The sequence below is a fragment of the Salvelinus namaycush genome, chromosome 24 (assembly GCF_016432855.1).
Source record: "Salvelinus namaycush isolate Seneca chromosome 24, SaNama_1.0, whole genome shotgun sequence".
NCBI lineage: Eukaryota > Metazoa > Chordata > Actinopteri > Salmoniformes > Salmonidae > Salvelinus > Salvelinus namaycush.
In genome coordinates, this window is record NC_052330.1 from 10,188,736 (window position 1) to 10,207,716 (window position 18,981).

The 18,981-nt window shown below is 43.4% G+C and overlaps 1 protein-coding gene across 1 annotated transcript in view; it reads right to left on the bottom strand.

Annotated features, from left to right (window-relative positions):
* LOC120019690 (receptor-type tyrosine-protein phosphatase kappa) overlaps positions 1 to 18,981 on the bottom strand; it is a 165,806-nt gene that overhangs the window by 16,868 nt on the left and 129,957 nt on the right. Inside the window, exons 9-14 of the mRNA XM_038963078.1 lie at positions 17,449 to 17,558; positions 15,305 to 15,506; positions 13,291 to 13,396; positions 11,055 to 11,325; positions 10,825 to 10,861; positions 3,993 to 4,128 (exon numbers count right to left, since the gene is read on the bottom strand). Of these exons, the coding sequence (XP_038819006.1) occupies positions 3,993 to 4,128; positions 10,825 to 10,861; positions 11,055 to 11,325; positions 13,291 to 13,396; positions 15,305 to 15,506; positions 17,449 to 17,558 (862 nt within the window). The remainder of the gene's footprint in view (positions 1 to 3,992; positions 4,129 to 10,824; positions 10,862 to 11,054; positions 11,326 to 13,290; positions 13,397 to 15,304; positions 15,507 to 17,448; positions 17,559 to 18,981) is intronic.

Below are 18,981 nucleotides of genomic sequence, written 5' to 3' on the forward strand. Positions count from 1 at the left end.
TCACAACGTTGACATCAGCAAACGGTTCGCCCACACGACGCCATACACGTGGTCTGCGTTTGTGAGGCCGCTTGGACGTACTGACAAATTCTCCAAAACAATGTTGGAGGCGGCTTCTGGCAACAGCTCTGGTGGACATTCCTGCAGTCAGTATGCCAATTGCACGCTCCCTCAAAACTTGAGACATCTGTGGAATTGTGTTGTGTGACAAAACTGCACATTTTATTAGTGGCCTTTTATTATCAAGTGTAATGATCATGCTGTTTAATCAGCTTCTTGATATGCCGCACCTGTCAGGTGGATGGATTATCTTGGCAAAGGAGAAAAGCTCACTAACAGGGATGTAAACAAATTTGTGCACAAAATTTGAGAGAAATAAGCTTTATGTGCGTATGGAAACTTTCTGAAATTCATCTCATGAAACGAACACTTTACATGTTGCATTTTTATTTTTGTTCAGTGTACATTCAAGACATCCACAACAGGTTAAGCTAACTAGTTCCAAAACAAATGCATTTCTCTCTTTATATTGATTTTCACAGGCGTTCTCTTTACTTTTGGGACAAAGGGACATTAGTCATACTTCAGAATTCAATTACCATCAGTACTTTTAATCCATGCCAATGGGATTAGGAGTTTATGGCTCATTAGCACTCAATGTACCCCCATTGCTCTAAACACCAGTCCTTTTTAAGGCTGAAATTACAAACCAGGAAGCCATCCAAAAACTGAAAAGCAGGCACTGCAATTAATGCCAATGACTTATATGAAAACTATTCAATGAAATGAACCCCTTCCCATCTCTCTGAAAAATATTCTAAACCACAGGGAATAGATTAGCTAGATCTATTACAAAACATTGAACTACTATGCAACCACGACAAAAGTACACCAACACCAAACCAACACAAACCAATTGTTTGTAATACTGAACAAAGACGTTTGTATATGCCAGACTTACTGTAGCATAATTCAAAAGTCACTCTTGAATCAAAAGAGCAATGACGAAGTCACTTTCTTATAATATCAGAGAAAAGGAAACGTTGTTATTGTCACTCAACCCACGTCTGTCACTCACGACCAGAGGGAAAAAAATACTCTGGTCGTGACCTTCTCTTATCTCCACGAAGCAAGCCTGGACCAGCTTCACTAAATCTTAAACACCCAGTGAAGAAAATGGAGGAGAAAAAGAGTGAGGGGAGAAGGAAGGGAAAGGGGGAATAAATAAGGAAGCTAAAGGAATGACCTGTGGTGCAGGAGGGTGTGGCAGAATGAGATTTCTCTGAAGTTGAAAGGTTATAGAGGGGGATGGCAGGGGGATGGCAGGGGAAATTAGAAGGGAGACAGCTGTAAATGAGCATAGGTCGTTAGGAACGAGGCCCTAATTGGCAGAACATCTAGAGAGACGCAGAGGCTGCTCTGCCAATTACGATTCATTTGGAAGGCTCACTCATCAGTAGTCACAGGCACTGCTTGACTGTCCAACACTTTAAACAAAGATACACTGTACACTCAGTGTACAAAACATTATGAACACCTGCTCGTTCCATGACCGACTGAACAGGTGAATCCAGTTGAAAGCTATGATCCCTTATTGATGTCACCTGTTAAATCCACTTCAAATCAGTGTAGATGAAGAGGAGGAGACAGGTTAAATAAGTATTTTCAAGCCTTGAGTCAATTGAGACATGGATTGTGTATGTGTGCCATTCAGAGGGTGAATGGGCGCGACATAAGATTTAAGTGCCTTTGAACGGGGTTCAAAGGACATCCAGCCAACTTGACACAACTGTGGGAAGCATTGGAGTCAACATGGACCAGCATCCCTGTGGCACGCTTTCGACACTTTGTAGAGTCCATGCCCCAACGAATTGAGGCTGTTCTGAGGGCAAATCGGGGGGCAAAACATGTTCTTAATGTTTTGTACACTCAGTGTATGAATGAGAGGAACACCTCTCATTCATCAACCTCATTTGCTTCTCCAGTACCCTCCGGATTATCGGCACTAATGTCATTCCAGTTCATTGTGACGTTCATGTGTTTGTTTAAGCTGGATGATTAGATACTGTGTAGGTCAACCTGAAAAAAAACACGAGTTGAAAAATCATTCATCAACGACCCATGAACTATATGGGTGTTATCATCTGTGTTAATTATGTGAGATATCAATATGTATATTCTTACATGGTAATTGACTTCTAAGAGGAGGGTGAAAACTGTCATTCTGTTAAATGTCCACATGATGGTGCCATATGTCATGGAAAGAGAGAGAGAGAGAGAGAGAGAGAGCGAGAGAGAGAGAGGGTGTGCAGGGTAACGGCTCCTCTGCGCATATCGTTCCTGCTAAACCTGTTCAGCATGTAGAGATGTGCTCCGACTGGGGATAGACGGGTGTAATCGATATTTTCCCTTTAAAACAATCTCAATTTCTTTGGAGAATAATAGAACATGTGGGCTTTCCAAACCATTCATCACAGGTGCTGGGGACAGTTCAGTAGGCCAGTGTTCATTACAAAACCTTTTCTGAAAAACTGAACGAAATCAATAGGAGGTTCACAAAGTAATTACAGCACGACATAATTTACTCTCTCAAGGCCCCAGATCCTTCCTGATCTCTGCAACCTGCCTCCTCCAACATGACCCCAACTGTGTGTGTGTGTGTGTGTGTGTGTGTGTGTGTGTGTGTGTGTGTGTGTGTGTGTGTGTGTGTGTGTGTGTGTGTGTGTACATATTTGTATCAACAAATAAAAACACACACCTGACTGACCAATTCTTCGTAGTAAAGCCTCCATGACTAAAAAGAAAAGTAGCATTTAGACAACAACAGAAGTTTGGGATTGTATATCAGGCCATAACCTTTCAAAATACGGTCTACTCCTCCATAACTTGTCTAAGTAGGAAAACACTAACACAAAAGTATAGTAAAAGCATGTTGAGTTTGGACTTAATCAATTCCACTAACAGTCAATACTAGATAGCACAGGAGTTCATATAGGCTCAACCCACTCTCTGCATCAGTGGCTGTCTATTGGTGATGACTGGGGGCTGTTAGTTTGCCAATTAATGACTTTAACACAGATGGTCAACACTGCCAAACACCACAGAATAAAGGCCAGGAAATGTAAATCAATCTCGTGTAATAACCATGCAATAAACAGTGTTCTGAATTAGTTGAATGAAGCAGCGCCAGAATTACTGAGTGGGATGAGGAGGTAAAGCAGGTGACAAAATGATTGACCTTGAGGCTAGTAGAAACTGAGCACAGCTCAATATCGTTGTTACAGTATGTATCCTGAATGCAACCCTCAACAAAAAGCTGTCCACCTTCTTGTAAATGACAGCATAAAAGCAGAAACCCTTGAACAACCTGCAGTGAAGTGCTAACGACCCACAGTAAATCACATCTGAATACTACCTACCTATTCATTAGAAGACACCTCTCCAAGGCCTCAAATAAATATTCCACTTTTCAGCAAAGCTGGGGGTGTTGTCTGTTCGCATTGTACACCACTGGTATGCACTTGTGTGAGTACACATCCACTTCAAAACTCGTGGCTTTTCAGACCAGCCACTTCAGATATAAAATCTCAGAAGATGTTAAGAGAACCTGGGGAAATCTATATGCTCATAAATCTTCTGTGCTGCTCTGAGAGACGGGCATTATGGGTCCTCGTCTATATCAGCTGCATGTACAGTACTCTGCCTGCTTCCCCTTGAAACTCAATCCAACTCTCTACCAAACCCTGGTAAAACAGTATTACACATAGTCTTGGCACTACAAAAACAATAACATACAGTACTGTAAGTGTCTTCCCTCCTCTCACACCTCCTTCCTCCTCCTCCTAGTGTACTGTAGGCTGACTGATAGTCATGACCCAGCCTTCACTGCAAGTCATGGTTATGCTGATGGCATGGGATGGAGTAGAGGATGCGCTCATGGTGTCGCATATAGCCAGTAACACAGCGTTTCCTGTTTACGATGCTCCACTCACCTCTTCTTGACCAGAAGAATGGCTACCAGCACCAGCAGGATAAACACCAGCACCCCAGCACTGATGCCAGCGATCTTCACCACCCTGTCTGTCTGCTTAGCCGGGTCCGGGATCACCTCTGGTTCCTCTGTAGCTCCTAGGAAACAGATTAGAAACAAAGAGAAATGAACAAAACAAGGGAGATTGTTGTAGTTTTGACCAGGAAACCACATGACTTGAAAGGGCATAGTGCGAAAGTGAGTCTCTCCCAGCGGAACCATGCTTTCTTCGACCATAATGATTACTTTAGTTGACCAGATGGTGGTCCACTCCACGCCACATACATTCTGTTCCATCACACATGAAAACATACACTTCAAGATTTACTGTGGATGTCTTCCAGATTCAGCCATGTCACAGCAATGATTTGATCACAAACACATTCAAAAAGACATCTAAAGACTCGTGTCTAAAGACTCATAGCGACTTGTATTTCAATACACCGATATTCCCATTACCGTATAATATCTTTGTGCACTGGTTCTACACACACTAATATCATGATTATGTTGGGTGTTCTACTAAATTATGTTCCATACCCCCTATGGTCCCACGAGATTTTCCAAGCATAAATTCATCTGCGGTCTTTCAATATCTTCTAAATCTTCAAAGCCATTAACTTCTGTAAAGCATTTGGTGTGGATCCTCATTATAAAACAAAGAAACAACTATGATATCTTAGTACCCAACGGGTTATTTGCTAAACTAATTACAAATAGGGACATACGCAAGCACTGTCGAATGTGAACAGCTAAAAAAAAAACGATGTACCAAATAATAAAAGTGAAAACAATCTAAATATCTACACTGATACTGTTCCCTCTTTGATATATTGTAATATTTTGCTATTGATAAATTCAAATGCAATAATCCTCTTTCTAATGCAAAACACACACAAAAAACAAAGCCTAATACTTCCCTCTACTCTCTAGTCTCCCAGCACTTAGTAAAATGTGTTTCCTACAGTAGTGGTACACTGTAATACTATAGTACAATTTCAACAACATAATTATTCTCTTGACCCAAGTACTATATCTCCTATAACCTTCAGGGCGAATATGATGTACAAAGGATATTTATATCCCTATACAACACTGAACCTAGTACATTCATTCATACAATAGCATAGCCCTTTTATGTCAATAGCTGAATAATAACCAACCGTTTCCTATCAGCGAAAGGAATGACAAATACGACAACTCCCATCTTACCCATCCTCAGATCAAACGGAAGGTGTTTACGGAGACTGATACAATGGGCTGACTGGCACAGACTTGAAAACATGGGCAAAGCCCATCTTCAACCAGCACTCAAGCCATTATTCCTCAGGATCAATTCAATGGCCTAGTTTCTACCATGGGAGAGAAGACCAACAAGCTGGCATCTGTGTCACTAGAGGGGCCACTCTTGTGTATTTCACTAACTCACCACCCTGAGGCAAGAGGACAACTAAAATCTTCCAAAGACAGACTACACCCCCCCCCCCCCACCCCCCCCCACCTCTTTTAAAAAGCTTTCAGGAGCACAGCAGGTTTTAAATAAGTGCTGATTTCTATGACCCTCAAATCCTTTTTTATATTAAGAAAGGGAAAATCAATGGTCAGTGTTTTTCAGAGAGCGGGTTGCCATAATCTTAACAAACAGAGCAAACTGACTATTTCTGTTGGAAAGACTGTGGTCGCACAGCTAGATATTTTCACTGAAAATTGTGCGTAGAACATCATCTGTGATCGGAGAGATCGCTAACAAGTTGTGGATGGATGAAACTACCCTAGAGATCATGTCCAACAGCAAGTAAAACACATCTAGGAACAGAAAGCTGGATGTATGTAGCAGGAAGGAAGTGGTCTCTGGGGCTAAAACTAATCTCTGTCAGTGTAGGGGGGGCTTTAGGGGCATACCCTTTGGGACTGCCTGTTGTTCTTGACAGTGAGCCCCCTACCTCACACACCCCTCTCCATGTGCCTCTGCAAATCTCTCCCTCTTTCTATCAGGTTGGAGGGAGACGGAACATCTACAGAAAGTGTCCCAGAGGAGCAGGACAAACTGTCCTTGTCTCTCACGTTGTCACCCACTGGCCACGCCGCCGGCTTTAACACTTCAACACTCCTACAGCTCCTCTCTCTCTGTTTGACAGCTCTTTCACCCTCACTTTAGCCATGCTATCGTGCCCAGGAAAATTACTGTTCAGAAACAATTTTCTGGTATTTAAGTCCGGTTCAAACGCATTTAGAAAGAAAATCTGCTAAATTAACTGAAGCAGAATAGTTTGGATCTGCTGAGAGTATTCCTGAAATTAGCCACACGGTGATAAAGAAGGCTGGACATTACTAGGATAGAACTATGAGTTGTTCTGTCAAAAGTTGCGTGTCATTCATTGCGGCAAATATTATGGAACAAAGGACTGAAAGAGTCAGTCACAGAAAAATGTCACCTTTTCACCAGTTGTTTTCTTCTTCCATATGGTAAAACAGCAGCATTAAATAATCTCACAGGCATACATAACACTAATCCACTCAATGCTTTACATGCAACAGCCGGATTATGCCATCAAGAGCACTATAAGAAATGTAATATGGAACGCAACAAGAAAACCAATAGGTTTACTAGCAGAGGAGGTTTCACAATAGATGTTGACACCAGTTAAAAAGGTTATTTTATCAGGTCTGCAGCCTGGTATCAAATGCTTGAAGGTATTGCTTGAGACATCATCCCCATCTCGCCTCAAGAATACGTATGTTTCTGTTAGAGTTAATGAGATACATTCATGAAAAAAATACAGGAGGAAATTCGAATGGAATTGGATTACAACTATTTTGTAGATACAATTCCGGGCTTAAAATGAAAATCTATTTTCATTCCTGACGGTGGGCTACATGGCAGAGCCCTTATCAAATTCTGTCTGGATTAGTTTGACAACCTTCAGGCCAATGCGCTTCGGAGACATTTGTACGCGGAAAACAATTAATGACAACAGTTTAACAAAAAAAAAAATTGTAAAAAAACAAAGCTTTCATATCCAATTAAGTTAGGACAATTAAGGTGGTTCTCAATTCAGAGAATGAGAGCACTTCTAGCATTTAATCTATCACAAATGGAAAGCGTGAGTGATTGAGTGTGACAGGCACAAGTGACCAAAGCCTACACATACTCCAAGTGGATACTGCATGGACACACACATAGCTACTTGAAATTCTGAGCAGGACACAGTTCTGGGAAATGGACCATTTATGTTCAGACTAAACAACATTGTTAAGGGAGGATGTAACACTTACATTTGTTGTACCTTACGCTCATATAGGCTTATTTCGTTATTATTACCGGATTCACAAATCAACAGGCTACGTTTGGTATTCTCCTTTTCCAGTCATGAAACCACCCACCCCTAATTGAAGTGACACTGACAACACGGGCACACATAATTGTGACACTAATAAAAATCATCCACAGTTCAGTCACTTCATACGAGTGTGTTGATGTGGCCAATGGATTCTCTCTACCAAAGCCACGATGAAAGATACTACACTATTGTTTCCTGTCCGATCTTTGAAATAAACAACAAGTCCAACCCTTGTTGTGTCAATGCATAGACAGCTGTTTACGGATTATAGATACAGCGCTTTCCACGTCTGATAATCTAATAGCATTTGTGGGCTGATTTCTAAGCTTGGCCTTATAAATACACAGCACTTACTATATAAATCTGCATCTTAACTGATTAATAAGAACTGCATTACGGGGATACTTGTCCGAATCAATGAGAGAAACACACAACCACTCAAACACATAAATATGAGTCCAATTGATAAGCATAGAGATAAAGCTAAATTAATCTACGTTAATAATGCACCATTGTGGGTGACAACATAATCACTGATGATGAGTTCCATGTTGAAACGTGTCTTATTCTATCCGTGACGTAATGTAAGGCGAAGCAAGCTTGTCATTCCTAGCAAGAACAGTGTCAGTGATGTCAACCTTCGCTGAAAGCTGATGCAACTACACTGATTAGCATTAGCTGCCACCTTAGGCTGATATCCGAGATCAGATGTTTTGATCAGGAGATGTTTTGCCAGTAGCAATATCATCATATAGCTCTCTACTGAAGGACATTAGGGTTTTGCTAGTTTCATACCTCCTAGTTTTCATACCTCCTAGTGGAATTAAAGTTGCTGCTGGGGTACATTCATCTTTTTTACACTTTAGTCATTTAGCAGATGCTCTTATCCAGAGCGACTTACAGTTAGTGCATTCATGTTAAGATAGCTAGGTGCTCCATATGCAAGTACCATGGTCTTGTAGTGGATGCGAGCTTCGACTGGAAGCCAGTGGAGTGTGCGGAGGAGTGGGATGAAATGAGAGAACTTGGGAAGGTTGAAAACCAGGCGGACTGCTGGATAAGTTGCAGGGGTTTGATGGCACAAGCGGGGAGCCCAGCCAACAGCGAGTTGCAGTAGTCCAGACAGAACAGGACTGATTAGGACCTGCGCAGCTTCCTCTGTGAGGTAGTGTCATACTCTACGGATGCTTTGATGTTTGCAGAGAACGACAGGTTGTTGTCCAGGATCACACCAAGGTTCTTTGCACTCTGGGAGGGCAACACTGTGGAGTTGTCAACCGTGACAGAGATGTCTTTGAGCGGGCAGAAAGAGCAGTTCCGTCTTGTCAAGGTTGCGCTTGAGGTGGTGGGCCGACATCCAAGTTGAGATATCTGCCAGGCACACAGAGATGCATGTCGCCACCTGGGTATCAGAATGGGGGAAGGAGAAAAGTAGTTGAGTGTCATCCGCATAGCAATGATAGAAGAGACCACGTGAGGATATGATGGAGCTGAGTGACTTGGTGTATAGAGAGAAGAGGAGAGGGCATAGAATCGAGCCCTGGGGGACACCAGTAGTGAGAGTATCTGGTGCAGACATAGATCCTCTCCACGTCCCTGGTATTAGCGGCCTGCCAGGTAGGATGCAATCCAAGAGTGTGAATAGCTTGCGACGCCCAGCCCTGAGAGGGTGGAGAGGAGGATCTGATGGTTCATGGTGTTGAAGGCAGAGGATAGATCTAGGAGGATGAGAACAGAGGAGAGAGTAGCTTTGGCGGTGCGGAGAGCATCCGTGACACAGAGTCTGGTTGAGTGACCCGTCTTGAAGCCTCACTGGTTAGGGTCAAGAAGATCGTTCTGAGAGATAACGAGAAAGTTGATCAGAGACAGCACGCGCAAGTGTTTTGGAAAGAATAGCAAGAAGGGATACAGGTCTATAGTTTTTGACGTCAGATGAGTCGAGGGCTGGTTTCTTGAGGAGGGGAGCAACTCGGGCCATTTTGAAGTCAGATTAGACACAGCCAGTGTTCAGGGATGAGTTGATGAGGGAAGTGAGGAATGGGAGAAGGTCTCCAGAGATGGTCTGGAGAAGGTAGGAGGGGATGGGGTTGAGCAGGCAGGTTGTCGGGCGGCCAGACCTCACTAGTCGCAGGATGTCATCTGGAGAGAGAGGGGAAATAGAGGTCAAGGCGTAGGGTAGTTCTGTGTGATTGAGACCAGTCAATAGGCTGAGTGAATGAGTAGTGGATGTCGTCACCCTTTTTTTCAAAGTGGTTGACAAAGTCGTCCGCAGAGAGGGGGGAGTGGGGGGGGGGGGGGGGGGGGGGTGGAGGATTAAGGATGCAGGAGACGGTGGAAAATAGTTTCCTAGTGTTAGAGGCAGAAGCTTGAAATTTAGAGTGGTAGAAAGTGGCTTTAGCAGCGGATACAGAGGAAGAGAAGGTAGAGAGGAGGGAAAGGATGATAAGTCCTCCGGAAGTTTCATTTTCCTCCTTTTTTTTTTGCTCAGCTGCCCGCAGCCCTGTTCTGTAAGCTCGCAATGAGTCACTCTGCCATGGAGCAGGAGGGGGGGGCCAAGCCGGCCCGGGAGGAAAGGGGACAGTGCGAGTCATAGGATGCGGAAAGGGAGGAGAGTAGGGTCGAAGAGGCAGAATCAGGAGACAGGAGGGAAACGGATTTAGCAGAAGGGAGAGATGATAGGCTAGAAGAGGAGAGAGTAGTGGGAGAGAGAGTGTGGGGTGGAACTCAATTACCTGTCGACTTGATGGGACTATTGCTTCTATGTCGCCTAGCCTCGTGCCTTTTGAATGCGATGCTGAAGCTAAACTGACTGGCCCTTTAATTGTAGTAAGAGACATAGTCATAAGTACTTGAAATACTTGGCCAGTTAAATCCAATGCACTTGCAAAAATGCATATTCAGCATAAATGTTGTCCATAATCTATAATGCAGATAAGTTCAATAGTGCAGCCAGAGGACAGAGTCCATAAATCGGCAACCTATTTCCCATTGACTTACATCACGGATGAGCTGGCACTGTATGAATTGTAACAATTTAATGACCACTCCCTCTTAATCACCAAAAACCAACAGCATGGCTTTATGATAAAAACCAGTGAGCTTTCTCTCTCTATCTGTGAAATCCAAAGGGTTGGCACTGCTAGCCCCCTGTTCCCACAGAAACAAGCTGTTCACCAGAGAAGGTGCTTTACAAGCGCGAATGTTACAAATAAATAAGCTTTCCTTAATTCTGCCTCAATCCAGATCCTCGCTGCACGACAATTCTCTTGGAAGAGCGACAGAAAATAGTGGCACACGCATTATCACGTAACAGCTCTTCGTCGGAGCACGAGAGAGGGCATTCATTGGCTACTGGGAAAAGTGAAATCCAACTGTACTGTACAGTCAAATGCATTAATATTGGGCAAGGAGGACTTTTATTGTTGTACAAATAAACACAAATGTAAGTCTTACCTTTTGTTGCAAGTCTCAGACATTGTGTTTTTGTTTCCTGTGGAAGAAAAACACAAACAAATCAAATACAATACAACATAAGAAAGGATTTTAATTAATTCAAAAGGGTGGGGTGGCAAACAATGCTCCTCGATGTATAACTCAGTTTTAAGACAGACGTAAAACCCCAATAACCCAATGAGGTAACATTAGAGAATCCTATTGGCTGATAGAGCGTGGTGTATATTCACCTTCTCCACGCTGCTGACGGCCTGGAAGTAGATGTTATAGTTCTTCCTGGGAGCGAGCGGAGGGTTCCAGAAGCCGTGGTATGTCTTGTTGTCGCCCACCGTAAACGGAGAAGGCTCCGGAAGGTTCCCAGGCGGGAGTTCTGCCGCAAAGTAATACGGTGAACCGCCACTGGAGGCGTGGAAGGAGACTGGGACCTGGTAGCAGTCCACGGAGCTGGCCTCCCTGCGTGTGCGATGAGGATTCAGCTCCTCCACTACGATCTGATAAGCACTGCGGAGAGGAACAGGACATCACAGGCAATCAGTCCTCACAAAACCGCACGGGCAAACAAAGTCAGCTAGCCAAACAAAAGCAGGCTAATCTTAAAGCAATCTCTCACTTCACAGAGCACAGAGAGGGCATGCCAAATGAGTTGAACTCCTGGAATTAGCCCTGGCTTGGTAACATCGTACGCTGCAGGCCATGATATCTCTACCTGAGCCCATTTATCTGCACATAGCCTTTCTCTAATAACAATCCATTCTCTCAGACTGGGAGGCTGTAGACTAAAGAGAAAGGGTTCATGAAACTCCAGTGGGAGTAAACAGGTCGTGTCTCTCATTAGTATTTCAAAGTCACACTGCTGTGCTTCGTCTCTCCCCCTAAGGGTCTTAACGTGGCAAGACACGCACTAACCACAGTGCCAGGGCAACTTATAAACACAGCGCAGAGCGAGGAGAGGAGGAGCCCCCTCACACACCCATGGAGCTGTAAACCTAGCAGAACCTCCTTCCTTCCACCTTTGGTAATGACTGCCCGGGGGCGCGTCTCTCTCCCCCCGTCCGCCCTTCCCTCACCATTAGCGCCCAGCGGCATGACAGCCTTCGCCACCTCCCTGACCTTCCATAGCTCCTATTTTAGTTCAAAGCGCCGCAGATCTAAAACGCAAGTGACACTCCATAATGCCGGGCGCAGATGGACACAAAATCTGCCCCCTTCTACCGAAATAGAGTGAGTGCTCTGGCTCGTTTCCTCTTCCTTGTATTGCTTGTCAAACTGTTACAAATTACCTGAGCAGATGGCCTGAGGCTCATTATAGCTCAATCCCTGATACACACCTTAACCAACCCTCTCTAAATTACCGCTGCACAGAGTTGCTGCGTGATTAGCCAATCAGCTTTCATCAGAGCTTGGCCAGTTTTACGGTGCACAGTCAAAACTGGTCAAATTAAACTATCCTTTTGATAATGCACTCAGGCCACAATCTGTCCAATTCCGAATCACTGTCTATTTTAAAAACACACATCTTTGCTTCGTTGGTACTCCTAAATCCTTTAAAGGCCCATGCCTTTACTACGTCAACCGTTTCGTATGACATGCTAATTCCTGAAAAATGTCCTATTGCATACAATTGTTTTGCATTTCGTATGATATGTTACGAATCCATTTCGTACAATATGTTACGAATTTGTTGTGCTTAAGATCCTGGACAGTATCTTTAATTGTTACACAGAAATGACTTGATATTGAGATAAAAATGGCTGCATTGGACCTTTAAACTGGTAAAAACATGACATAATCCTAGTGGCAGTGTATTTCCCAATCCTAATACCCACCCTCCATTCCATATTTGGTATCTGATTATATTCATCTTTATGATATTTGTAACAATACTCTACACAACATCTGTATTCCAGACAAAAACAGCCACATTTAGAGGGGGGTGTGACATATTAGCAACAACTGCCACATCTACTGAGTGAGTGCCTGTGAGGAAGAAATGTGGTCAGCTGGTTTTGTATTCAGGGCTGTTGTCCTTCCCCTCCCCATCTGCGGCCCCTCCAATTTCACAATCGAAGCCCAGGCCTGGCCGCATAATAGCTGATTTACTGAATCTGAGAGCAAAGAGTTATCTTCAAATTCCCTTTATGACAAGTACCTTCAAACTCCATATCCCTGCCGATTGTGATAGGGGAGGGGAAATGAAAAGGCACAGGCCAACAATGGCCAAATCAAATAGAGATCGGCAGGGCCATGGACCTGAATATCTAAATTCCCTGCAGAGTCTCTGCAAACATTACCCAGCACTGCTCTCTCTATTTGTGGGCTGTGCTGCATTAAGGGACAGGGAGGGACAGGGAACAACACGACACAAACGTCCTGACAGAGAGGTCAGGCAAACGGATGGAGGAGCTTCATTAAAATGATTGGATGGAACCTTTGGACTAGAACAAAGCCAGGCATTAGTTCTCTTACCTGATAGGGGCACCTTTGGCCTGAGCTGGCTTCAGTAGGACCGTGATGGTGGTGGCCGTCTCATTCAGAAATGCCTCGGACCCATCATACTCCTCCAGAGTTGGGGCTACGGGGGGAAAAAGACAAGAATTAAATGCAAAATCACAGATGGAGGGAAAATGCAAGAGTGGGGGTAATTGACGGCAATGGGGTGTACTATGTTGAAGGCTTGGGAAAAGCATGCTCCATCAAGACACATTATGCTTCATTTTGAACTTGGCTGAACTTTATTATAGTACTGCAAAGTGCATAGTAAACAGCTCCTCTCCTGCTTGGAACATGTTTTCTAATGCATTTCGGAGAATTGCAACCCAACAGTTTTGCCAAAAAGCGGGAAATGATGTTTCCTGTGTGATTACAACTAAATTGTGTACATTACATCTCTTAAAGATTGAACGAGGTGTTTGGTGCAAAAAGCACAAGGCCTCTCTTACTTAAGAAAGGCTACTGGCCTTATTTGCCAATATATCAAGAAGCTTTCAGCTTCCATTCACCTGCTTAATTTGATTGCTTTAAATGCTGGCTGTGGTTCGCATTATTATCTAATGAGGTCCTAGGCGGTCACTTCAACAGATTTCAAATACATCCCTGTCTAGTGCACGTTGAGTGCTGCCAAGATTAGAGTTGGGAAAATAGTGTGCTGAAGAAAATGACTCCAACAGGTATGGAGAATCCATATATTCCATTACGCAACCGAGTCTGATACAGTAACCATTACAGATCGATATCTCAGCGCTGTGCTTAGTATTATGGGAGAAATTACTATGAAAATCAAAACCCATAACCCAACCACATTATGCATTAAAATGCACTATTTTCACCCCATTTTGGTTACTTTGCTTCCTAGATGCTACTTGCAGCTGAAGTGCTAACAGACCCTTTAAAACGTAACAACAACCGGCAGGAGTTACAATTACATTATGCATCAATTTAACACAACTATGACAGCTACTTATTATATACAATAAACAATATTTCCTCTGGTAGCACTTCTTATAGCCTAGCAGCTGCAACACTACTGCCATTGTATATGTAATCTACCATACTAGGGAGGATCCTCTTGGTCAGGTTTCCCTTGTAAGAGGTCTTCTGACCTCAATGGGACTTCCTGGATAAATAAAGGTTAAAGGTCCAATGCAGTTGTCTCAATATTAAATCATTTCTGGGTAACAATTAAGTGTACCTTACTGTGATTGTTTTCAATCCAAATGGTCAAAAATAGACAAAAATAGCTTCTTAGCAAAGAGCAATTTGTCGAGCAAGAATTTTGCTAGGACTCTCTGAGTGGGGAGGGAAAACTAGCCGTTATTGGCAGAGAGGTTTGGAACTATCTTATTAGTCTATTAACTCATTTACCGCCTGGTGATGGCACCAGGCAGGCCAAAACTCCATCCCACCAAAACAGGCTGAAATTTCAGGCGGTCTTTTCAAACAGCTTTTACACTAAAAGGGCACTATCATCATTTTCAAAATTTGACAGCCTTATTCCAACCTCAATGTGGAAATATACACTGAGTGTACAAAACATTAAGAACCATGACATAGACTGACCAGGTGAATCCAGGTGAAAGCTATGACACCTTATTGATGTCACCACTTCAATCAGTGTAGATGCCAGTGTATGTGTGCCATTCAGAGGGTGAATGGGCAAGACAAAAGATTTAAGTGCCAGTGAACGGGGTATGGTAGTAGGTGCCAGGTGCACCAGTTTGTGCCAAGAACAGCAACGCTGCTGGGTTTTTCATGCTTAACTGTTTCTGTAACTGTAACTGTGTGTATCAAGAATGGTCCACCACCGAAAGGACATTCAGTCAACTTGACACAACAGTGGAGCCAACTTGACACAACTGTGGGAAGCATTGGAGTCAACATGGGCCAGCATCCCTGTGGAACGCATTCGACACCTTGCAGAGTCCATGACCCCGACGAATTGAGGCTGTTCTGAGGGCAAAAGGGCGGGGGGGAATAAATGTACCAGAGATGTTGGTGGTGATGTTGAGTGTGGTTGGGGGCCCGAAGCCCTTGACGGTGCTGGCTCGTATGATGAACTGGTAGGTGGTGCCAGGGTGGAGCTGGTTGAAGACGTGGTGAGAAGTGTTCCAGGGCAGAGACACGATCAGAGGAGGCCGCAGTAACGGCACCGAGGGGTCAAAGGACCGAATACCACTGTAGCTGATCTGTCAGGGGAGGGAGAGGTGAGGGAAATACAATATTTACCTAATGAGCTGTCGAAAAAGTGTCCAAGCAAATGGTAATGAGTTTTCTGTTACATTATGCCGTGATGGAAACTTTTTTATCCGTCTTTAAGTAAGTGGAATGCACATACATAGCAAAGTACATAGCAAAGTTTTAAAAAAGGAAATTAGCTTTGAGTGATTTTTCTACATTGTGTTTACAGCATGCATATTAAGACTTGTGGTGCATATGAACGCATATGGAGACAATCTCATAAACCTGAACTAAAATGTGTGATAAAGAATTTGAGCATGTGACTTCCCATGTCATTATGTAGTAAGTCTCATGTGACTTCCCATGTCATTATGTAGTAAGTGTCATGTGACTTCCCATGTCATTATGTAGTAAGTGTCATGTGACTTCCCATGTCATTATGTAGTAAGTGTCATGTGACTTCCCATGTCATTATGTAGTAAGTAACATGTGACTTCCCATGTCATTATGTAGTAAGTGTCATGTGACTTCCCATGTCATTATGTAGTAAGTGTCATGTGACTTCCCATGTCATTATGTAGTAAGTGTCATGTGACTTCCCATGTCATTATGTAGTAAGTGTCATGTGACTTCCCATGTCATTATGTAGTAAGTGTCACGTGACTTCCCATGTCATTATGTAGTAAGTGTCATGTTACATTGGATTATGTAGTAAGTGTCATGTTACATTCCAATGGATTATGTAGTAAGTGTCATGTTACATTCCAATGGATTTTGTAGTAAGTGTCATGTTACATTCCAATGGATTTTGTAGTAAGTGTCATGTTACATTCCAATGGATTATGTAGTAAGTGTCATGTTACATTCCAATGGATTTTGTAGTAAGTGTCATGTTACATTCCAATGGATTATGTAGTAAGTGTCATGTTACATTCCAATGGATTATGTAGTAAGTGTCATGTTACATTCCAATGGATTATGTAGTAAGTGTCATGTTACATTCCAATGGATTATGTAGTAAGTGTCATGTTACATTCCAATGGATTTTGTAGTAAGTGTCATGTTACATTCCAATGGATTATGTAGTAAGTGTCATGTTACATTCCAATGGATTTTGTAGTAAGTGTCATGTTACATTCCCATGGATTATGTAGTAAGTGTCATGTGACTTCCCATGTCATTATGTAGTAAGTGTCATGTTACATTCCCATGGATTATGTAGTAAGTGTCATGTTACATTCCCATGGATTATGTAGTAAGTGTCATGTGACTTCCCATGTCATTATGTAGTAAGTGTCATGTTACATTCCCATGGATTATGTAGTAAGTGTCATGTTATATTCCCATGGATTATGTGGGCCAGTGTTCTCATACTCTCACAGCTTGATGACATTTGAGAATGAGGAAATGTTTCTTCCATACACCCCATTGCACACAAGCTATGAATCACTGTTGTTTTTACCTTAAATAATACAATACAGTTAATTATGGATCAGAACACCATATTTTCATACTGTATCTAAGCAGTACTCTAAAAGGTATTTTTCAACAGTAACATACAATGAGTTCCCCTTCGAACCCACAGTCCACTGTTTGAGTTACAGTATTTGCACCATAGTCCTGTATGAAAAAGGAGTAGGATGTTTCCAGAGGGACAGTAAAGGTTCATAAAACCTGTGACACATGGTTTAGATATACAAACCACATGTGGATCCTGGACAGACCTGTTTACCCTCACACCCCCACCCCCAACCCTCCCCCCACTCTCTCCCTCCCTTCCCCACCTCTCTCCATACCCCCACCTCTCCCTCCCTCCATCCCTCCCTCCCCCACCTCTCTCCCTCCCTTCCCCACCCCCGTCACTCCCTTCCCCACCCCCACCTCTCTCCATACCCCTACCTCTCCCGCCCCTCTCCTCCCCACCTCCTTCTGACCATAATGCTTCATTACCTCATACTGGGTGATGATCCCATTGGGCTCCAGTGGTTCCTTCCAGTAGAGGAAGATCCGATCCTCAAACGGTGTGGCTTTCATGGACTGGCTGGGAACGGGGCCAGGCACTGCATTAGGACAGAAGACAGGAGGAGTGAGTCCTCGTGCAATCAAAGGAAGGCCACTGTGCTGTAATGAATCCTATTCTCACAGAGAGAGCCACTCCTGAGCCTCTGTGCCCGTAACAAGACCACTGATTGGTTTTACTTACCGTAAAGCAACATGTTGAAAATGGTATAATAATGTAGAGCTCTGTGCTAGGACTGAATGGCAGACACTCGAATCCCTGGTGTTTTTATTGAATTTTGATAATGTATTTACACGAGATGAGATCAAGGTGCAATGTCTTTTCAAGAGCATCCTCTCTCCCTGTCTGCATGTTTTATGATCAAATTAGTCTCCTTTAATTTGTGGGCTTTATCCCTTTCACTATTAGAGTACATCCATCAGCAAGAGAAACCAGCATGCCAGACCACTGTGACATGAGTACTGATCAGTGGAAAACTAAATGTATTGAGTAGAATCTCCAATCCAAAACATTAATGTATTGGAACTCTCTACAAAGACACTTCCTAGTGTTTTGTCTAACATTTTAGCAGTACAATAGCTGAGATAGCAGGGCTGTCAATGGGTAACAGTAGTAGCCTAATATTCTGAGGACCTTCGTAATACATCCTGGATTGGTGAACACTACTGACTGACAGCCTCATCACTACTGATGAAACCTGGCAGTCCCATGGGTCTCTATGGCTGCCACAGGACTGGTCTGCCATGGGGCTGTGTTTGCCTGCATGCCTGTCTCCCTGGGCTGTGTTCTAGTCTAGTCAGGCTGGGTCGGGGATGTCCAAAGCCCTCTCCTTCACAGCAGACAGACAGAGAGCAGTAGCGTGACCAGGTCACATGGTTGGGTGCTTGTCAGGCCTGTCTGTCTGAAGAGAGGAGCAGGGCCCGGAGCGGCGCACACGTGCGTGTCTGCTGTCTCCAGATCAGTGTTAGAGGAACTGTTTACGTGGGCCTCTCTTCTCCTCTCCTCGCCCCCAAGTCAGACAAACTTAAATTGATCAAATCTACTGGATGGATGTCACTGAGACATCAGCTTTTTACACACAGAAAAACAAAATGCATGCATTCCTTTTTCCTGACTGATGCTACTGAAATGGGCTTGGGTTGACATGTTAAAAACAATCAGACAGATTTCTCTTCTGCTGTTGGAATACTATTGGAAAGTCATACACCCCAATCTGTTAAAAAACAAAACAAATTGTAGAAATAGGTAATAACACGTTTTTATTTATTTATATTTTTTTATTTAACCTTTATTTAACTGGGCAAGTCAGTTAAGAACAAAATCTTATTTACAATGACGGCCTAACCCGGCCAAACCCGGAAGACGCTGGGCCGATTGTGCGCCACCCTATGGGACTCCCAATCACGGCCGGATGTGATACAGCCCGGATTTGAACCAGGGACTGTAGTGACGCCTCTTGCACA